Below are 18,485 nucleotides of genomic sequence, written 5' to 3'. Positions count from 1 at the left end.
CATATATACACATGTGTTAACACTATCAGCCAGATGGGTCTTCTTTAGGTTATGGGATATCTCAAAAATCAACCATATATAGTGCTCAGGTGAGCCATATTATCTAAAACCATACAAAGATATGCTTTAAATATATAAAAGCACTTGATGGGGCCCACTTGAGTTTTGGATGCAGTTGAAACTTGGTCTGACCCCTCATCTAAGTGTCACACATACAATTGATGAGATTGATTTGTGAAAAACATCTCGGTGGGCCCAATAAATGATTATGGATGTTTCAATGGGAGATAATTCCTCTCAACTGTTGTATGTGGTGTGGCCCACCCAAGTCATAGATTGTCTTGATTTTTAAGCCCATCGCCCACCATGGAATGGTGCATCTGGCGGATGGTGTTGATGTTAGACACACATCAAGGTGGGGCCCACGCAGCTCAACCTCATGGGAAGTTTCAAATGTAGTGTCTCACCTTTCTTTTCCCGTAGTGTGGTGGTGTGGCCCACATGAGTTTTGAATTTGATTTATCTTTAGGATCGCTGGTGGAACTGATGGACGGATTGGATGTCACTGGAGCCTAGTGGGGTTTTTCAGTTAAGACTAGTGGGGCCATGGTTCAGTGATCCAAACGGTTGGTCAACTGGAACCTATTGTTAGTAACCTATGTCCTGAAATGCCCAGTACAAGTCACTCCTGATCTTTCTGTTTATGGCATTTAAATAGACCCCGTATCAAGTTGGACAAACTGTGTAGAAATAATGGACCGTCATTGGTTTATGTATGGGTGTGGCCTACCTGAATGAAGCAGTTAATAGGAAGAGCCCAAAATACGTGAAGAATGGGTTTTATCCACACGGTCCACTAATTTTTCCATATCATCTTAGGGCACAAGTCCATAAATGAGGCAGATCCAAGGCTCAAGTGGACCACACCATAGGAAGCAGTGGTGATAATGACACCACCGTTGAAACCTTCCTAGGGCCCACTGCGATGTTTAATTGCAACCCAACCCATTCATAAGGTCACATAGACCTGGATGAAGGGAAAACACAAATATCATCTTGATCCAAAACTTCTCTGGTCCCAAAATGTTTTCAACAGTTGGTTTTTAATCCCCATTGTGTGGTCCACTTTAGCCTTGGAAATGTCTTAGTTTTGGGGCTTGTTTTCTAAAATGATATGTAAAAATGGATGGACGGTGGGGATAAACACATACATCACGGTGGCCCGTCAGAGTCCCTGTACGTTCCTAGCTGCATACATGCGGGGTAGTACATGATGGAGCTGTATCTCCACAGTACACGTGGCAGAATGATGCGTCAATCGAATCCATCCATCTAGCCGTACTGATCATGGATAGCCCATATTTTAATAATCACCCATATTCGAGAGTATCAACTCTCACTCTCCCTCTTACTTTCCTCGCTGAATGTGACCGTTAACTTTTTTACTACCCCACTTTGAAGGCCACTGATCAGATGGATAGGATTATCCGATGGATGTCCGCTTGGGACATTTCCCAGATGGACGCTCCCTATTGATTCACATATAATCGAGCGTGTGGGGTCCATTTTGTCTGCGGCCGTATTTAGAGGCTGTCCTCTTACCTTTTTTTCCTTGTCTGACCGTACAATTTCCCATGTTTTAAATCCCGAAAAAAAAAAGAGAAGTTGAAAGGGAGAACCTCTAAAAGTTAGGCTTTCAAAGGTTTGGTAGCCCCACCACGTCACGTGTGTGACATGTAAGCCATGCATTAGGTGAGTCTCAGCATATGGATGACTTAGATTGCCTGGTGATTGGACCCACCTGATTTTTATCCCAAGTCATTTACATCAGGTGGGCCCACCTGCACGATGATCCTGGAGTTCCCGTGGATGGCCAGAAAATCGACAGTGAAAGATTGTGAAAAATGATGCACAATCAACCACTAAACGTGGATTTTGATGGTTAGAGTCGTCCGATCAGTGTGATTTTTGAGCCATGGGATATCCATGGGATATCTGATATGATGAACGGTCCGGATCTCATCAGAATATGCTAGATTTTGGGGTCGAAAAGAGAGTTTCCGCTCACACCAAAGCTGACAAACAGACCATACAGAAATGCGATTCGCAGTCAAAGCGTTGACCAACAGACGCAACAAGGTTGCGCGCGTAGATAGGGAACCGAAAGTTGGTGGGATTACAATGAAAAATATCAAGTTGAACAATGATTTAAGTGGGCCGCTCCAAAGGAAGTTGTGGAGAAAGTGACACCCATACTTGATTTTTACTGGTCAGATGATGAATATGTAAAATCTACTCTAACTATTAGATATACCAAACCTTAAGCCTCATAAAAAAAAATCAAACTCATCTATAAATCAGTTGGGCCACACAAAAGAAAACAATTAAAAAAGAGAGCTTTTCTCGGTCTATGGTTTCTAATGGTGTGGTGCACCTGATCAGAGATTGAGTTGAATTTTGAGCCTTGGCCTAATTGGAATAAATTTCACATAAACATCACAATGGAATTTGCTTTGGGAGTTAACTCCGTTTGCATGCATTAGCATGCTTAAATTGTCCAGTCCAATACTATAATGATGATTTCTCAAATTAATGAGATAGCTTATTAAAATTCCTTTTTAATAAGGTAATGAAATATAGATTTTATATTAAATAGATAGTTCACACACACACACATATGAGAAATGGTATCATGAGCTTGACCTCATGGGAGCTTCCCACAAGAGTTGTGTGGGCCCGCCATGATATTTATCAAAGATCCAGTGGGTCTCCTCTATGTTATGGGTTATCTTAACAATCATTTATATCTAGAACTGAAGTGGGTTATGCTGTCTAAAAATATATAAAATCATGCTTAAAACATCTAAAAATACTTGTCAAGCACACTTGAGTTTTGGATATGTCTTAAACTTGGTGCGACTCCTCATTCAAGTATTGTGTATGGTGTGGCCTACCTAAATCATGAATTGTCCTAATTTTTAGGTCAGTAGCCTACCATGGAAAGGCATATATTGATTGAGTGGATGGATGTCCATCATATATCACGTAGGCCCCATAGAGCTTGACCTTGTGAGAAGCTTCCCATTAGGTCGATCTCATAAGACCTTTCCACATGCGCGCATACACACACATATATATAATTCCCATTAAAACGCAGTATAAAAAATATGGCACAAAGTAACACATGTGCAAAGAGTAAGTGAGATGGGGGGAGAGACAAGAAAAAAAGTACAGTCATATGCATAGAGAAAAGCTCATAATAATTTTAAACTTTAGGGAGTTGTCCTCACTTTTACTGTTCTATGGTTTATTGTAGCTTTAGATTTACTTTATTTTTAAGATAATATTCTAACATGAGCTGACGCAACAGATATCTAAAGTGAATATTATATTTATAACATGAGCCCATAAAGTCTTAGTAACATTGGGCCCCAAATACTACATCATCTGCAATGGAGAGGTAGGAGTAGGCTACCTGCATGAAAGATTTGCAAGGAGAAAAAGATCCTATGTTGAAAGGCCCAAAATATCTAAATTTCCATTTAATTTAAATTAAAAAATCATACTGATGGCCAAACACTACTAACTTATATATATATAGTAACACCAGCACGTCGGGTAGGAATGTTGTATATAATAAGATTATTACATTGAATTCTTTATTTATTACAATAACAATCGTTTAACATAGACCCTTGTCCATGCCTAAGCATTTTAGTGCCTGATGACGTGTGTGGTATCAATGTATAATGGACCTTACTCACAGCTTTGATCAAACGGACCATGTATCGTGTGCAAGAAAAGTTTTATTTCTTGATTCATTTAGGGGGAAATGTGAGCATTAGCTCTTATTGTCGCTCACATGTGGCACACATGGTGGAAAGCGATGGATGAGATGGACATGTAGTGTATCAGGTGGAGCCCATGGGATTGTGGTTCTACACATCACAGGTGGAGCCTTTCACACAACAATGACCATACCCAAAATCATCTTAAGGTGGCTCATGACTTCAGGTGCAATGGGCTGGGCTAGGTTTGGCCTACTAAGCGTTGATCTTGACTGATTTGGAAAGGCTAACCCTAAAACGAACATCAGTTTGAGTTAAATGATCAAAGGTTTGGAATAGTTCTGCTTTGAAATTTCTTCATAGTGTAGTGTTTTTAAACTACACATGTATATTGACTGAGTACCCCTCAATCATATTTATAAAATGCTAATTCTCTTCATATAAATGTGGACCACTTGGTGATTGGACCTATCATTCATCATTTGTGGAAGCCTTTTGGGTACCACACCTAGGGGTGTACACGAACCGAGCTAGAGCGGTTAGCTCTCTCGACTCGACTCGAAAAAGCTCGATTCGAATCGGTTCGAAGTTGAGTTCGAGCCGAGTCGATCTGATTTTTTGAGCTCGAAAATGAGTTCAAGCTGAGTTCGAGCAGGCCCCAGCTCAACTCGACTCGGATTGAATCCAGCTTAGATCGAACCAGGTTAGTGACTCGGTTTGGCTGGTGGATTTTCTTGATGTTGCTCACCAACTGTTTGATAAAATGATCCAACTATTGATCATTTTACCTCATCAATAATCTGCACGGAAAGCTCAAATAATCCAGCCATTGATGTTGCTCACCAACTGTTTGATAAAATGACTCAATGAAATGTGGCTATGGCAAGGAAGGTTTTGCTGGTGGTAAGGAAGGTTTGGCCGGTGGCAAGTAAGGTATGTATATTAAATAAATACATTTTTTCTCTTTGTTTTTTGTTTTTTTTGTTTTTTGTTTTTTGTTTTTTTTTTTTAAATTTTAATTTTTATGTTACTTAGAAGGTGTTTGATAAAACACCTGTAAAACCATTGCATCTGTTTGTAAAACAGTGGGATTTTGAAGTTGCAGTTTAGGTGTTTGTGGAAATGCTTCAATGGTGAACTTAGCTCGATCTCAGCTTGAGTTGTTGACCGAACCGAGCAGAGTTGGCCAGTCAGGCTCGAGGACCGAGCCGAGCCGAGTTCGAGTTGAGGTCAGCCAGTGTTCGAGCCGAGTCGAGCTGAGGCCAGCTCGACTCGGTTCGACTCAATGTACACCCCTAACCCCACCCAAGACCTAGCTAGAAACGAATAGTACTGATAGGGGTTCTATGGAGCCCACTATGATGTATGTGTTTTATCCTTACCGTCTATCTATTTTGATAGATCATTTTAGGGCATGAGCCCAAAAAGGAGGCAAATTGAAGGCTCAAGCAGACCACACCACAAGATGCAGTAAGGATTGAATACCAAGGGGCCGTTTGCTACCATGGATTAGGTTGCCTTTGAAATCCAAGGTGAAAGCTTGGATTATATCTAAAATACTTCTAAGAGTTGCATGCGTAATATGTGTATCACTAGGCTATTAATCTATTGCGCCCATAACTCACTGATGAATTGTTTTATCAATTGCATCACTATAATTACTTTAATACGAAGAATGCACTGATGAATTGTTTTATCAATTGCATCACTATAATTACTTTAATACGAAGAATTGCACTGTCTAAACATTGTCCATGTAAATCAACGGTTAAAAATCGTTGGCTAGTCACTCGGATGAGATCTTGTGCTTGTAGCCCATCCGAGACTTAGAATTTCATCATTTTCAGTATATATTTCAGTGGGTTTATTACAACCATTGTGTCAAACATTACATAAGTACACTAATTAAAGATATTAAAGTTGATATAGTAATTAAATTCAAGCCCTTGTAAATATACTATACATAACTATTTTGGATTATAAGGGATTCTGAATCTAGGGTGTCAAACGCATCATGAGGATTTCAAATCCAAGGAATTCGAAATCCAAGGGTTCCAAATCTACGCTCCCAAACAGGCCCTTACTGTTGGAAACTTCTTGGCGGCCAAAAAAGTTTTAGATCAAGCTAATATTTATGTTTTCCCATTGTGCAGATTAATGTAACCTTGTGAACAGGTGGGATAACACATAAACATCATGGTGGGCCCTAGAAAGGTTTCGAAGAAAGGCGTTATTGTCACCATGCTTCTTGTGGTGTAGGCCACTTGGGTCTCCGATCTCCTTTTGGGCTCATGCCCTAAAATTATCTGTCAAAATGGATGGATGGCGTGGATAAAACACATACATCATGGTGGGCCCCACAGAGCCCCTGCCAAGACTGTCCAGCGGGGGTAGTAGTCAATCCACATCCATCGTTGGCATGGGTCCGGTCTGATCCACTGATCAGAGGCAGGAATCACTCTCTGCATTTCCCACCAAATGTTAAAAAGATTGGTGGAATCCAAAAAGTAAAATGTGTATGGGATTCTCACCCACCATTAATAGACGGTGGGAAAAACCGTTCAAATCGTATCCATTTCAGCCCGAAACAAAACAAGTCACCACATCTATACAAGATTGAATCAGAGAGATTAATGTCTCTACATTCCACATAATATTAGAGAATGTCTTCAATTTTCCAAATTCCTTTTCTATCTCTCCATTATTTCTTTCTTGTTATTTCTATCATTACTCTCATCAAAGCAACAACAACAACAACAACAACAACACTCGTGTCTTAAGATGGCACCTTTGCCCTGCCTCATCAGAGCTTCGCGAAGACGGGTTTTCTCTTTTGAGTATAGGCTGAGATGGCCTCCCCAAGGTCATCCGAAATAAGCATCGCCGAGTTCCATGTCGCCACGTAGTCCAAACCTTGATCGACAGTCATATCCCTGCTCCTGAGCAGCACCTGTTTTGTCCCGGTGACTGCAAGGGGCGACTTCGCTGCTATGGCTGCCATCAGACCAAACCACAATCCTCTCATTACAATGTGAGGAAATATTGGATCACCCCATGTGAGCCCTTGCATGGCATGCTCAAGTATCTAATTCTAACAAGTGGGCCCCATGGTTTGGATGGATTCAAACGCAAATGCAATTTGGTACCAAGCCAACCTGAGATCCGGCTTGAGCCCGACTTGCGATATTGAATACTCAACCCTAATGCAACTCAAGATGGCCCAGGTTAATCCATTTTGGGTTGGCTTGGGCCAGGTTTGTTTGCTATGGTTACTACCAGAAGTAAGGTTGCATTTATCAAATGGGTGGCTGCACATAACAGCTTCCAGTAACAAAATGCTAATTATCATCGGTTTTGGGTCGCCCAACTGAACTGGGTCAGGTTGAGTTTCACCTAAGGGTCTAACTTAGGTCATACTTGACTTGACCCAAACCAACCTGACTCGGGTTTTGGGTTCAGGTTGGGTGGCCCAACCGAGCTGGGGCAAGTCGAATTTGACCTAGTGTCTAGCTAGGTCAGATTCGACTTGACCCAAACGAACCTAACTTGACCCAAAGTTTGGGTCGCACCAGCTGGGTTTGGGTTGAGCCATGGTTTTAAGACTCGATGAATCTAATCAGACTCAATCCAACCTAATCCGGTTGGACACCATGAGTCACCGAGACAACACCAGATGAGAGTCCGGCAAATTCACCCATGACTTGTGCAATTCCCGGCTTAAGACTGAACGAGTCGGTCCAAGTTACTGAGTCTTTTAAACATAGGCCGTGCCAGCCCAAGTTACACCCCTGGTTAACCAGGGAAGCTCGCCTGTGACCCATGCACAGAGATATTCCAATGCTTGGATTAGGTGAGACCTGGCCTCACCCAAGACGGTGCGGCCCTTACCATGGGCCCACCTTGATGTATGTATTATGCATCCATGGCGTCCATCAGTTTTTTCCAGATCATTTTAGGGCATTATCCCAAAAAATGAAGAAGATCCAATTATCAGATGGACCATTCCATAAGAAATAGTGGTGATTGACAGTCCTACCATTAAAAACTTCTTCGGGTGCACCTTAATGTTTTCATATTGTCTATTTACCACCTAATCTGTTGGTAAGGTCATGTAAGCCTGGATGAAGGGAAAAAACAATATCAGCTTGATCCAAAACTCAATCACCACTTTTTTTTTTTTTTTTTTATGGTATGATCCACCTGATCGTTTTTGGAATATTGCCCTGAAATGATCTGAAAAATTGGATGGACAGCATGAATACATAATCCATACATCAAGGTGGGCCCACCGTAAGGACCGTACCATCTTCAATGAGGCCGGGGTCTCACCTAATCCGCTCTTTGTGCTCCGGCTGTGTGGGGCTCACCGAGATGTCCATGATAAAGCCACTCTGGTCCATCTGTTTTGAAAGACCACGATAGGATGAGAGTCTTAAAAATCAAAATCAGTCAGAAAAATAACTCAAGTGGGCCACACCAAACAAAACAGTGGGAACAGGAACATCCACCGTTGAAACGACCATGATGTTTATATGCCATCCAAACAGTTCGTAGGGTTATTACCACTCGGATAACTGTACGCCCAAATATCATCATGATACAAAACTTCTGTCGCCCACAGGCGTTCAATCCCCAACATTTTGTGTGGCATGGCCCACATGAGTTTTGGATCTCCCCGATTTTCAGCATCCTGTCCTATTGTGGTCTTGAAAAACAGATGGACGGACTAGATTTGTCATGGACATCTCTGTGGGTCCCACACAGCCCCGGGCAGAGGAATATTTATGTGCCCGGGGTCACAGTCAATCCGCTTCCGTTAACTAGGCTTACAATATGAGTGCTGGCCTCCGGATCACAATTTTGGTATTCCTGCGGTTTATCAGAAGTAAAAAAATGACGGAAAAGGACGAAAATACCCTCAGCAATCACTCTCACACCCTCTTCCATCTCCTCCTTGGACGCAAAGACCCTGGAGACGAGGCCCAGCTCCTTAGCCTCTGCGCCGTAGAACCTCCTGCCTGTCAAGGCCAACTCCATCGCATTTCCAAAACCAACGATCCTGGGCAGCCGCTGGAGCGTCCCAAGGTCCGCCGCAAGGCCCAGATCCACCTCCTTCACCGAGAAGAACGTCTTCTCAGTGCAATACCTGGCCGTATAAAGGGCATTATGGTCATTGTCAATTGCATTAAGATCTGCAGGACCGTCTGAAACGGTAGTCCTCCACCATCTGCCAATCGCAACCGTCCGACTGGTAGGGTTGGCACGAGATCCTCACCGTCCATTCAGTAGGTTAGGCTTATCCTACAAGGGGATGTATGGGGTCCACTGTGATGCGTGCATGACGTCCGATCAGTCCATAGTGTGCAAATGAAAAACCCAGGTGGGCCACACGCACCCACCATTAAAAACCTTCCGGGTTGGATGCGGGTCCCACAGGGTTTTGCATATGATATGCCTCCTATCCATTTCAAGGACCAAGATGAATGCACACCCCAAATCAGGCCATTCCAAATCTCAGGTGGGCCACACCCATGATTTTAGTGGGCTTTAGGTATGATTTTACACGGTACGGCCCACCTGAATTTTAGTCGGTGCAATCTTTCAACCATGCAATTTATTGATGCAAAAATTTGGACATCTTCCTTATACTACTTGATACCTGTGAAGACAAAGATGCAGACGAGCAAGCGACCCTCCGATGCCAAAGTCAAAAAGACATACTAGGTCTGGTAGAACATAGGGTTTTTTTGCACGTAAAGTTGTGTGTACCTTTTACCATTGGAGGTGCTCATATTTATAGTTAAAGAGGAGCGGTGGGATATATGGTGATCTCCCTATTTAATAGGTGCGTATTTAGAGGGAATTATATCCCGAACGTATCACGATTATCTTTTGGGATCTTCGGCGGAGATCCTGGACAGATCTTCTTCGATAAAATCGAAATGGTCGGAATCGGGAGAAACTTATAGTAGGAGGCCGGGGTCGAACAGCCAAGGTGGTCCGCATAACCATTTCGAGGAGTAATTTGTCATATTGGATTCTCTTATATGTCATGGTTGAGATTAATGAGTAGATTACCGACTCGCCAATTTATCTTTGGGTGTCGTGCCCGAGCATCGAGGTTGAGCTCCCTTCCTTACTAGAATACAAGGCAAAATTCGGGATGACCATCGTCTTCATCTTTATTGTACAGTGCAGGGGTTCTTTGAGTGTAGTATCTCGGAGTCTTGCCTCAGGTTGTACCTCGGGAACCCTTACTAAGAGATGTTCCGAGCAACAACTCGAAAATAGATGAGATTGTGGAAGGGCTTGGCATATGGCGGAAGTGGAAATACTTCATCTTCTAGTGGTCGAGGTCAATGAGTAAGCTAACAAGCATTTTCCTTAGCAATGGATTACTGTTTTTTAGTCGTTGAGGAGCTCCTTGGTAATGACTAACGCTGGTTAGCCACACAACGAGCACATATGTTCGAACTGACCTCATACTTCTGACCAGCCCATTTCACCCATGATAGTAGCTCCCCTACTTCCGAGCTGACCGTGGCGAGCTTAGGAAATAAGGCGGTGTAATGAGCTCGGACATGCAGGAAGTCAAGTCGATGCAGTGTTAATGCGGAGATAAGCAGCAGGTGTGGAATCTACAATAATGTTACGGTATCCTCGAGGAGGCGTACGCTGGTAGGGTGCCTTTTTGCTTTCCGACTTGTGGGGTGCTGATGCGTGGCATTGCCTGGGAAGTCGGGTGAGTGAGGGGTCTAGGCGTGGCTGAATGCAAGCGCCGGGGTGCCCTTTTAGCTGCGACATTTAATGCATGCGGCCAGGACCTCTATAAAAAGAGGTTCGTCTCTTGTTGTTGTTGTCTTAGGCTTTCTAGATCGAGCGATTTCCGGTACGTCCGAGTTCTTCCTCCAACCACCCTTCTATATCTTTTTTCTTACTTCATTTATCTATATCGTCTGAAATGTCTCATATTTCAGGCGAGGAGGCCGAACTGATGGCTCTCTAGGGTGACTCAGACTCTGAAAGTGTGGATTCACGGCTGGGGGCGCCGGAAGGTCCACCGTCTCTGATATCACTTGACCATGGCCAGGCAACAAAATCCATTCCATTAGAGAGGGCAACTGCTCGAGCTTCGGCTGAGCGGCCAGTCGATGTTAATCCCACCGGGTCGACGTTGACGGAGGCCAATCTGGATCGAATCAGGTCTGAGTACCGGATTCCAGACTCAGTAAGACTCAGAGTCCCTGTGCCTGGCGAAGTCCCTGGTGACCTACGTGAGGGCGAGGTGGCTATCTTCTTAGTCATCTTGCAGTGCGGGAATAAGGAGCTGACGGTTGATGAGTTCATGTACCTGTATGAGCCCAAGGCTCATCCGAAGCAGCTGAGTTGATACTACTTCTTGGCGTGTGCAAAAAAGGGCAAGGTCCTCATCACTGGCAACCCAACTTCCAACAAAAATTGGAAGAATAAGTGGTTATGGGTGTCTGGAGAGTGAGAGTAGCCTACTGCTAAACTGGCTCGGTTGCGAGCTCGAGTTCCCACCAAATTTGGCACTCGAGGTCGAACATTGTCAGGATGTTGAACTTAGGATATTTCTTCACACATTTTTCTTTACAAAAAGGGCAAGGTCCTCATCATTGATCACCGATTACGTTCATAGGTTTTTTTTTTTAAAAAAAAGATAATAGCAAAATTTATTGAAAAGGGAGAAGCAAACAAAAGAAGAAAGGGAAAAACACAAAAGAAGCGAACTGTTAAGATAGCAGAGAGCTCCTAAACACCAAGAAAAGACAAATCACCCCTTTACGTTCATAGGTTTTTCCAAGGCTCCATCTTTTCTTTCCGACCTACAACTCAGGCAAGTGATCAAGGCGAAGGCGTCGAAGGAGGATCTTCGCCTTTGGAGCGCGTTGATCACTTTGGACATCTTATATCAGTCTGGTCTCTTCCGACCTGCTCCTTCTAGTAGGCAGGGAATTGCATGGATAAAGTAGATTTTTGATAACTCTGAATATTACGTTGTGCATATATGACCGAGCTGTCGTGATTTGGGAAAATGGTCGATCCCCCTATTACTGAAATGGTGAGAAGGAAGTTGACCGTAAGGCGGAAGGTGGCAGATTGAGAAGCATTACATTGAAAAACATGAGAGGTTCGATAAGATATTCTCTCACAAGTGTGAACAATGTGCAAATAAGTACTCGAGTAAAAGGGTACTGCAATACCACGAATGTTGGTAAGACTTTCATTTATTTATTATTATTTTTAAAAATTTATTTGTTTGTAAAAATTTAAAAAACTTATTATTATTATTTTCGATAGATGAGATATTAAAATACGGAAGAAACAATGGACATGCATGTATGTTAACAAATTCTCTTTAACCATACATTTACTTTATTACAAATTCTAACTCTGTAATTGCATTTATGGAACCCTATTAATTACAGGATTACATATATGTAATTATAGACCAAGAATTTGCATTATACAAAACTTAATGTATGGCTAAATGGAATTTTTTAACATCTACACATGCCTATTGTTTCTTCTGTATTTTAATGTCTCCTGTGTCAAAAATAAAAATTTAAAAATAAATAAATAAATAAAAGTCTTACTAACATTTATGATATTGCAATACCCATTTACTCGAGTACTTGTTTGCACATTGGTCGTACTTGTGAGAGAAGATCTTGTCGAACGTCTCATATTTTTCATAGTAATACTTCTCAATATGCCACCTTCCTCCACACAGTCGACTTCTGACTATTTCAGTAATAGTGAGGATGGACCATTTTCCCAGACCGTGACGGCTCGGCCATATCTATACAATAGAATATTCAGAGTTAGCAAAAATCTACTTTGCCATGTATGTCTACAATTCACTACCTACCAGAAGGATCAGCGGAAAGAGCAGGTCGAAAGAGCCTGAACTGATAGATGAAGTTCGGGGTGATCAACACGCTTTAGAGTCGAAGATCCTCCTTCCACACATTCGCCTTGTTCACCTGCCTGAGCTGTATGTCTAAAAGAAGAGGCAGAGCCTTGGGAAAACCTGCGAAGGTAACCGGTGATCAGTGAATGCAACTACAAGTGTGTAAAGAAAAATCCTAAGTTCAACATCTCGCCAATGTCCGACCTGAAGTGCCAAATTTGGTGGGAACTTGAGCTCGCGGCCGAGCCAATTCAGCAACAAACTACTCCCACTCTCCAGACGCTCAAAACCGCTTATTCTTCCAATTTTTGTTGGAAGTTGGGTTGCTAGTGATAAGGGCCCTGCCCTTTTTCGCCCATGCCGAGAATTAGTATCAGCTCAGCTGCTTCGGATGAGCCTTTGGCTGGTACAAGTACATAAACTTCTTAACTGTCAGCTCCCTATTCCTGAGCTGGAACTAGAGGACATAAGTCCCCAACAACGTCCTCCAAGCGTTCGGAATGATCTGATCTGGGGCCAGCCTCCAACATGAGGTAGCTTCCCTCACGATCCGATGCAGGGGTAGGTAGAGCACACACTGCAAGACGACCAAGAAGATAGCCACCTCACCCTCACATGGGTCACCGGGGACTTCGGCAGGCACAAGGACTCTGAGTCTTACTAAGTCTAGAATCCGGTACTCAGACCTGATCTGAACTAGATTAACCTTCGTTAACGTCGACCCGGTAGGATCAACATCGACCGGCCACTCAGTTGAAGCTCGATCAGCTGCTCTCTCCGATGGAACGGATTTCGCCGCTCGGCCATGGTCAAGTGACACTGGAGACGGTGGGCCTTCCAACGGCCCTAGTCGTGAATCCACACTTTCAGAGTCTGAATCACCCAGAAAGTCATTAGTTCAGCCTCCTCACCCGAAATATCAGACATTTTCGACGGTATAGAGAAATGAAAGAAGAAAAAAGATAGAGGAAGAGTGGTTAGAGGAAGAACTTAGACATACCAGAAATCGTTCGATCCGAGAAGCCTGAGACAGCATCAACAATTAAATGGCCAGGGCGGTTAGGGCTCTCCCTCTTTTTATAGAGGTCTTGGCCGCATACATTAAATGCTGCAGCCAAAGGGGAACCTCGGCGCCTGCACTCGGCCACGTGGAGATCCCTCACTCGCCCAACGATCCGACTTCCCTGGCAGTGCCACGCGTCTGCACCCTATAAGGTGGGAAGAGAAAAAGTGCCCCCACTAGCGCACGCCTCCTCGAGCGCACCATACCATTATTGCAGATCTACCTCGATCTTCACGCCTGCAGCTTATCTCCACATTAACGCTGCACCAACTCGACTTCCTACATGTTTGAGCTCATTACACAACGTTACTTCTTGAGCTCGCTACGGTCAACTTGGAAGTAGGGGGCTCTACTATTATGGGTAAAATGAGCTGGTCAGAAGTATGAGGTCGGCTCGGACATCTGTGCTCATCGTGTAGCCAACCAGCGCTAGTCACGACCAAGGAGCTTCTCAATAGCCAGAAAACAATAACTCACTGCTAAGGAAAGAACCTGCTAGCTTACTTCTCGAGCTCGACCACCAGAAGATGAAGTATCTCCACTTCATCAGATGCCGAGCCCTTCCACCGTTCCATTCATTTTCGAGCTGCTGCTCGTAACATCTCTTGGTAAAGGCTCCTAAGACATGACCATGCACAAGGCAAGACTCCGAGTTGCTACACTTAGAAAACCCCTGCATCATCGTACAATAAAGATGAAGATAATGGTCATCCCGAATTTCGTCTTGTATTCTAGTAAGGGAGCTCGGCCTTGATGCTTCGGCACGACACCCAGAGGTAAATTGGCGAGTCGGTAATCTATTCATTAATCCCAACCACGACATATAAGAGAATCCAATACGATAGATTACTCCTCAAAATGGTTATGCGGATTACCTTGGTTGTTCGACTCCGGCCTCCTATTACAAGTTTCTCCCAAATCGGACCACTTCGATCTCGTCGAAGAAGATCGGTCCAAGATCTCCACTGGAGATTCTGGAAGATAATCGTGATACGTTCGGAATACGATTCCCTTTACAATACACACCTACTAAACAAAGAGATCGCCATCTACGCCACCGCCCCTTTTTAATTATAAATAAGAGCACCCCCAACGGTGAAATGTACACACAACTCTACACACAAAAAACCGTACATTCTACTAGACCTAGCCTGCCTTTCTGAATTTAGCATCGAAGGCTGCAGCCATATTCTTCATCTTTATCAAGTGTTGTGAGGTGGACATCTAGATTTTTGCATCAACACAATTGATGGTGTATCTCATTTGACGAGTGGTATTGGTTAATTAGCTGGCCCTTACGGTAAGGATCCAGCTGATCTCCTTATTACGGCATTTCGCAAAAAAAAAAAAAAAAAGTCCTAACTGCAGATGGGGCACACACATTATCAAGATCAACTTGGTGGGTGCCACTAGGGACGTCCAAAATGGTAGTCTTCCCATCCTCCGCCATAAATGGGACCCATAACTAGTGATCAGAACCGTTCATCAGGTACGCGGAATAGCAAAATATCAGTGATTAGAGCATCCATCGGACCCCACCTTGTCTGCTAACTGGCGGTCATATCCATGAGGCCCAACCTTGAAAACATGCTACAGGCAAAAGTCCGAAATCTGGACCGTTAGGATGATCTCAATGCCGCCACTTGTGGAGGGTGGAGCATCCATGCAAGGGGCCACGAAAGGAGCAGTTCTATCCAGTAGCCACTAGGGTGGACCCAACATGGACGGTTCACAACTTACAACCCAAATAATCACACTAAAGTATCATCTAACCGTCCGATTGGTCGCCACGCAATTGTGTGGCTGCAAGCCTATTCAACAGTACAAATTCAACAAAAGGAAATCACCATAGGTTCCAGTTGCGTGGGGCCCACTGTCATCTCTGTGTTCCATCCAACCAGTCCACTAGATGAGCCCTCCAATGTTATGCCAAGATACCAAAATCCAGCCCGATCCATAACTCAGATGGGCCACACCAAAGGAAATAATGGAGGAAACGGCCACCGTAGAAACTTCCAGATGGAATGTGTGGTCCACCGTATTGTTTGAACGTCATCCAACCCAGTATTCAGGTGTGCTCCATCAAGATGAAGGGGTACACCAAAACTCAAGCCATTCCAAAATTTAGGTGGGCCACAAAAAAGCGAATATATAGCTTTTATGCTGATCGTACATTGCACCCTGTGGCATGTCCCACCTAGGTTTTTGATAGCAATAATTTCCATAAGGCTGACCAGATGCACATCATGGGTGGGCCCCACACAGCTCGAATGGATGTGACCATTCCCGTTGAACAAAAATACCCAGTATAAAAAATGGACCGTCCAATCATATACGGATGATTTGGACGGACTAGATTGCCGTGATTGTACCCACGTGTACAGTACTGTGTGCTTGGCCATACTCCGCCAGCGTATCAAATAACTCCTCATTTCCAGCAGCCCGTCGGCTACTAGAACTGAAAAAGGAGAAATGCTGCTCAAATTCAAATGGTTCAATGATCAAGGGTTCGAAATCTTCGAATCTGGAGATTTCTTGCCTGTTCCCCATCCACGGTGAGGCCCACCTCTGGGACGGTTCCGATCATACATAAGCATTGCCCAACTACTAGACTATGAGTTTAATTCAGTAGCCCGCGGGCCACCAGAAAAATCTAATCTAAAGAAGGGAAAGAGATCACCTGATATCACAAGCCGTTACGATATCGATCCCGCCACCGATACAAGCTCCGTTTATTTCGGCGACTATCGGCTTCCGGCACTGCTCCAGAGCCGATACAGCGTCCTGCATACCCTTGATCTGACGACGGAGACGTTCTCTGATCCGTCCAGCGTCGTCGGACTGTTGGGGCTTGGAAATGAAATCTAGGGCTGAGATGTCGATTCCGGAGCAGAAATTGTTGCCGCGAGCAGACAATACGATGAGACGGACGGAAGGAGATTCGTCCAGCAGAGATATGGCTTTTGGGAATTCGGAAAAGAAGGGAAGGGTAAGAGCGTTGTGGCGAGAGGGGTTGTTTAAGAAGAGATGGAAGACGGGGCAGTTTGGGAATTTCTGAACTATTTCGAGGGTACTGAAGTCCATGGCTTTTTCCATTCTTAAGTAGAGAAATGGAAGAGAAATGGAAAAGAGATGGAAGAGAGAAAGGGTAGATGAACATCTGCGGTTGAGGAATTATATACCAGAAATCCTCTGGTGCTACTAGTTGAATAGGTTCAATTGGACCGTCCATTCGAATGATCTGAACCGTCCATTAAGTCCACAGCATATTTCATATGCTTCCATACGAAAATCGTACTGATCGGATGATCCAATTCGTCTTTTAATTGGTATTTTTTCTGCAACCGTCCGCTTTGAAACCTTCATGTTATATTAGGGTTACGATCTGAACCCTTCATGCATGGAAAATTGGCCTTAAGTTGGAGCATTTAAGCCGTTGGATTAGGCTTGGATCATGTAGCCAGACCTATGGCTGTCTGAGAGCTGAATTTGAACTACTTGGTCATACCTAAAAAGTTCATATTCGGTGGGCCAGGCCCACCCATTGATAGCCATAGAACCATTCTCTCCCAATGCATTAGAATGTGAATAGTGGCCCATTAATCGACAGCCGTAGAATCACTCTCTTGGATGCATTAGAATGTGAATAGCGGATGCATTATTTTGTATGTGTGGGGCATATATTTCTGTATCCCAATCGTTGGATTAGAAGGAATTTACAGCGATGATCACAAACTGATAGGTGGACCATTGGTCAGAGGCAATCAATGGTTCAAAATAGCGCTCACAAATGGGACCGGGGTCGAAATTCTCTGATGGCGTGTCCCAATTATACGGATGGCCCACTCCCCCTTAGATGCATACATGCCAAACCCATGTACCGATATGGCACACGTGTGAGATCAAGCTCCCTTGGATGCATACATGCCAAACCCATGTACTGATATGGCACACGTGTGAGATCAAGCTCCCTTAGATGCATACATGCCAAACCCATGTACCGACCTGGCACACGTATGAGATCAAGCTTTCCACCAGGTGTGTCCCACCGCTTCCAAACTGTCCCCGTCTAAATATTAGACTGGCCGATCGATTAAACACTTTAATACTTAAGGGCCTGTTTGGCCAGACCGATCCCACGGTATTAAGAGGGATGGGATCGCAATATCCCGGGACATGACGAGCCAAACAGAGTCGTTGAACTTGTCCCGGGATACGAGCAATTGCATGGATCTTAAAAAAATCCGCATGGATCTTAAAACAATCCACTGACATCGCCAATTGATCCCATCCCTAGGTTGGATGGATTGGAAGGTAAAATTCCGGGATATGCAGGGCGTGCCAAACAGACCCAGTGAACTTGTCCCAGGATATAGCAACCCCATGTTTCTTAAACCAATCCACTACACCACCAACATTATCTTAAAATCCATCCCATCCCGCGTAATTCCATGGGATTCGCCCAGCCAAACAGGCCCTTAGTGTAGATAACAATAAAAATCCAATCGTTCAAATGGACAGAACTTTATGCACGTCACATGAACAATCGATATGCCCGATCGGATTTGGAACTTAACAAATTATATCACGACCGATCATATGAACCCTCTAAAAATTATGTTTAAAAATCTTGAAGTTATCTCTATCCCACCCGTAAAGCATCACAAATGCAAATGGGCGATATGTTAAAGATGCTTGG

General features: G+C 43.9%; 1 protein-coding gene across 1 annotated transcript; it reads right to left on the bottom strand.

Moving 5' to 3' along the window:
- Nucleotides 1-6,336: 6,336 nt before the first annotated feature.
- Nucleotides 6,337-16,945, bottom strand: LOC131246711 (delta(3,5)-Delta(2,4)-dienoyl-CoA isomerase, peroxisomal-like). The gene is made up of 3 exons (XM_058247061.1): nucleotides 16,467-16,945; nucleotides 8,705-8,934; nucleotides 6,337-6,782 (listed from the first exon to the last, which is right to left on the bottom strand). The coding sequence occupies exons 1-3, from the start codon at nucleotides 16,880-16,882 to the stop codon at nucleotides 6,592-6,594; spliced, it is 837 nt and encodes a 278-aa protein (XP_058103044.1). The 5' UTR covers nucleotides 16,883-16,945; the 3' UTR covers nucleotides 6,337-6,591.
- Nucleotides 16,946-18,485: the final 1,540 nt, after the last annotated feature.

Source organism: Magnolia sinica, chromosome 5 (genome assembly GCF_029962835.1).
Source record: "Magnolia sinica isolate HGM2019 chromosome 5, MsV1, whole genome shotgun sequence".
NCBI classification, from domain to species: domain Eukaryota; kingdom Viridiplantae; phylum Streptophyta; class Magnoliopsida; order Magnoliales; family Magnoliaceae; genus Magnolia; species Magnolia sinica.
Note: the sequence above shows the minus strand (reverse complement) of the source record. Positions and strands in the feature narration are given on the sequence as shown.

Coding starts and splice junctions, on each gene's coding strand:
- LOC131246711 (XM_058247061.1), bottom strand. CDS start 16,882: ATGGAAAAAGCCATGGACTTCAGTACCCTCGAAATAGTTCAGAAATTC. Junction 8,935..16,466: donor GTAACGGCTTGTGATATCAG/GTGATCTCTTTC, acceptor TTATACGGCCAG/GTATTGCACTGAGAAGACGT. Junction 6,783..8,704: donor TGTGAGAGTGATTGCTGAGG/GTATTTTCGTCC, acceptor GTCTGATGGCAG/CCATAGCAGCGAAGTCGCCC.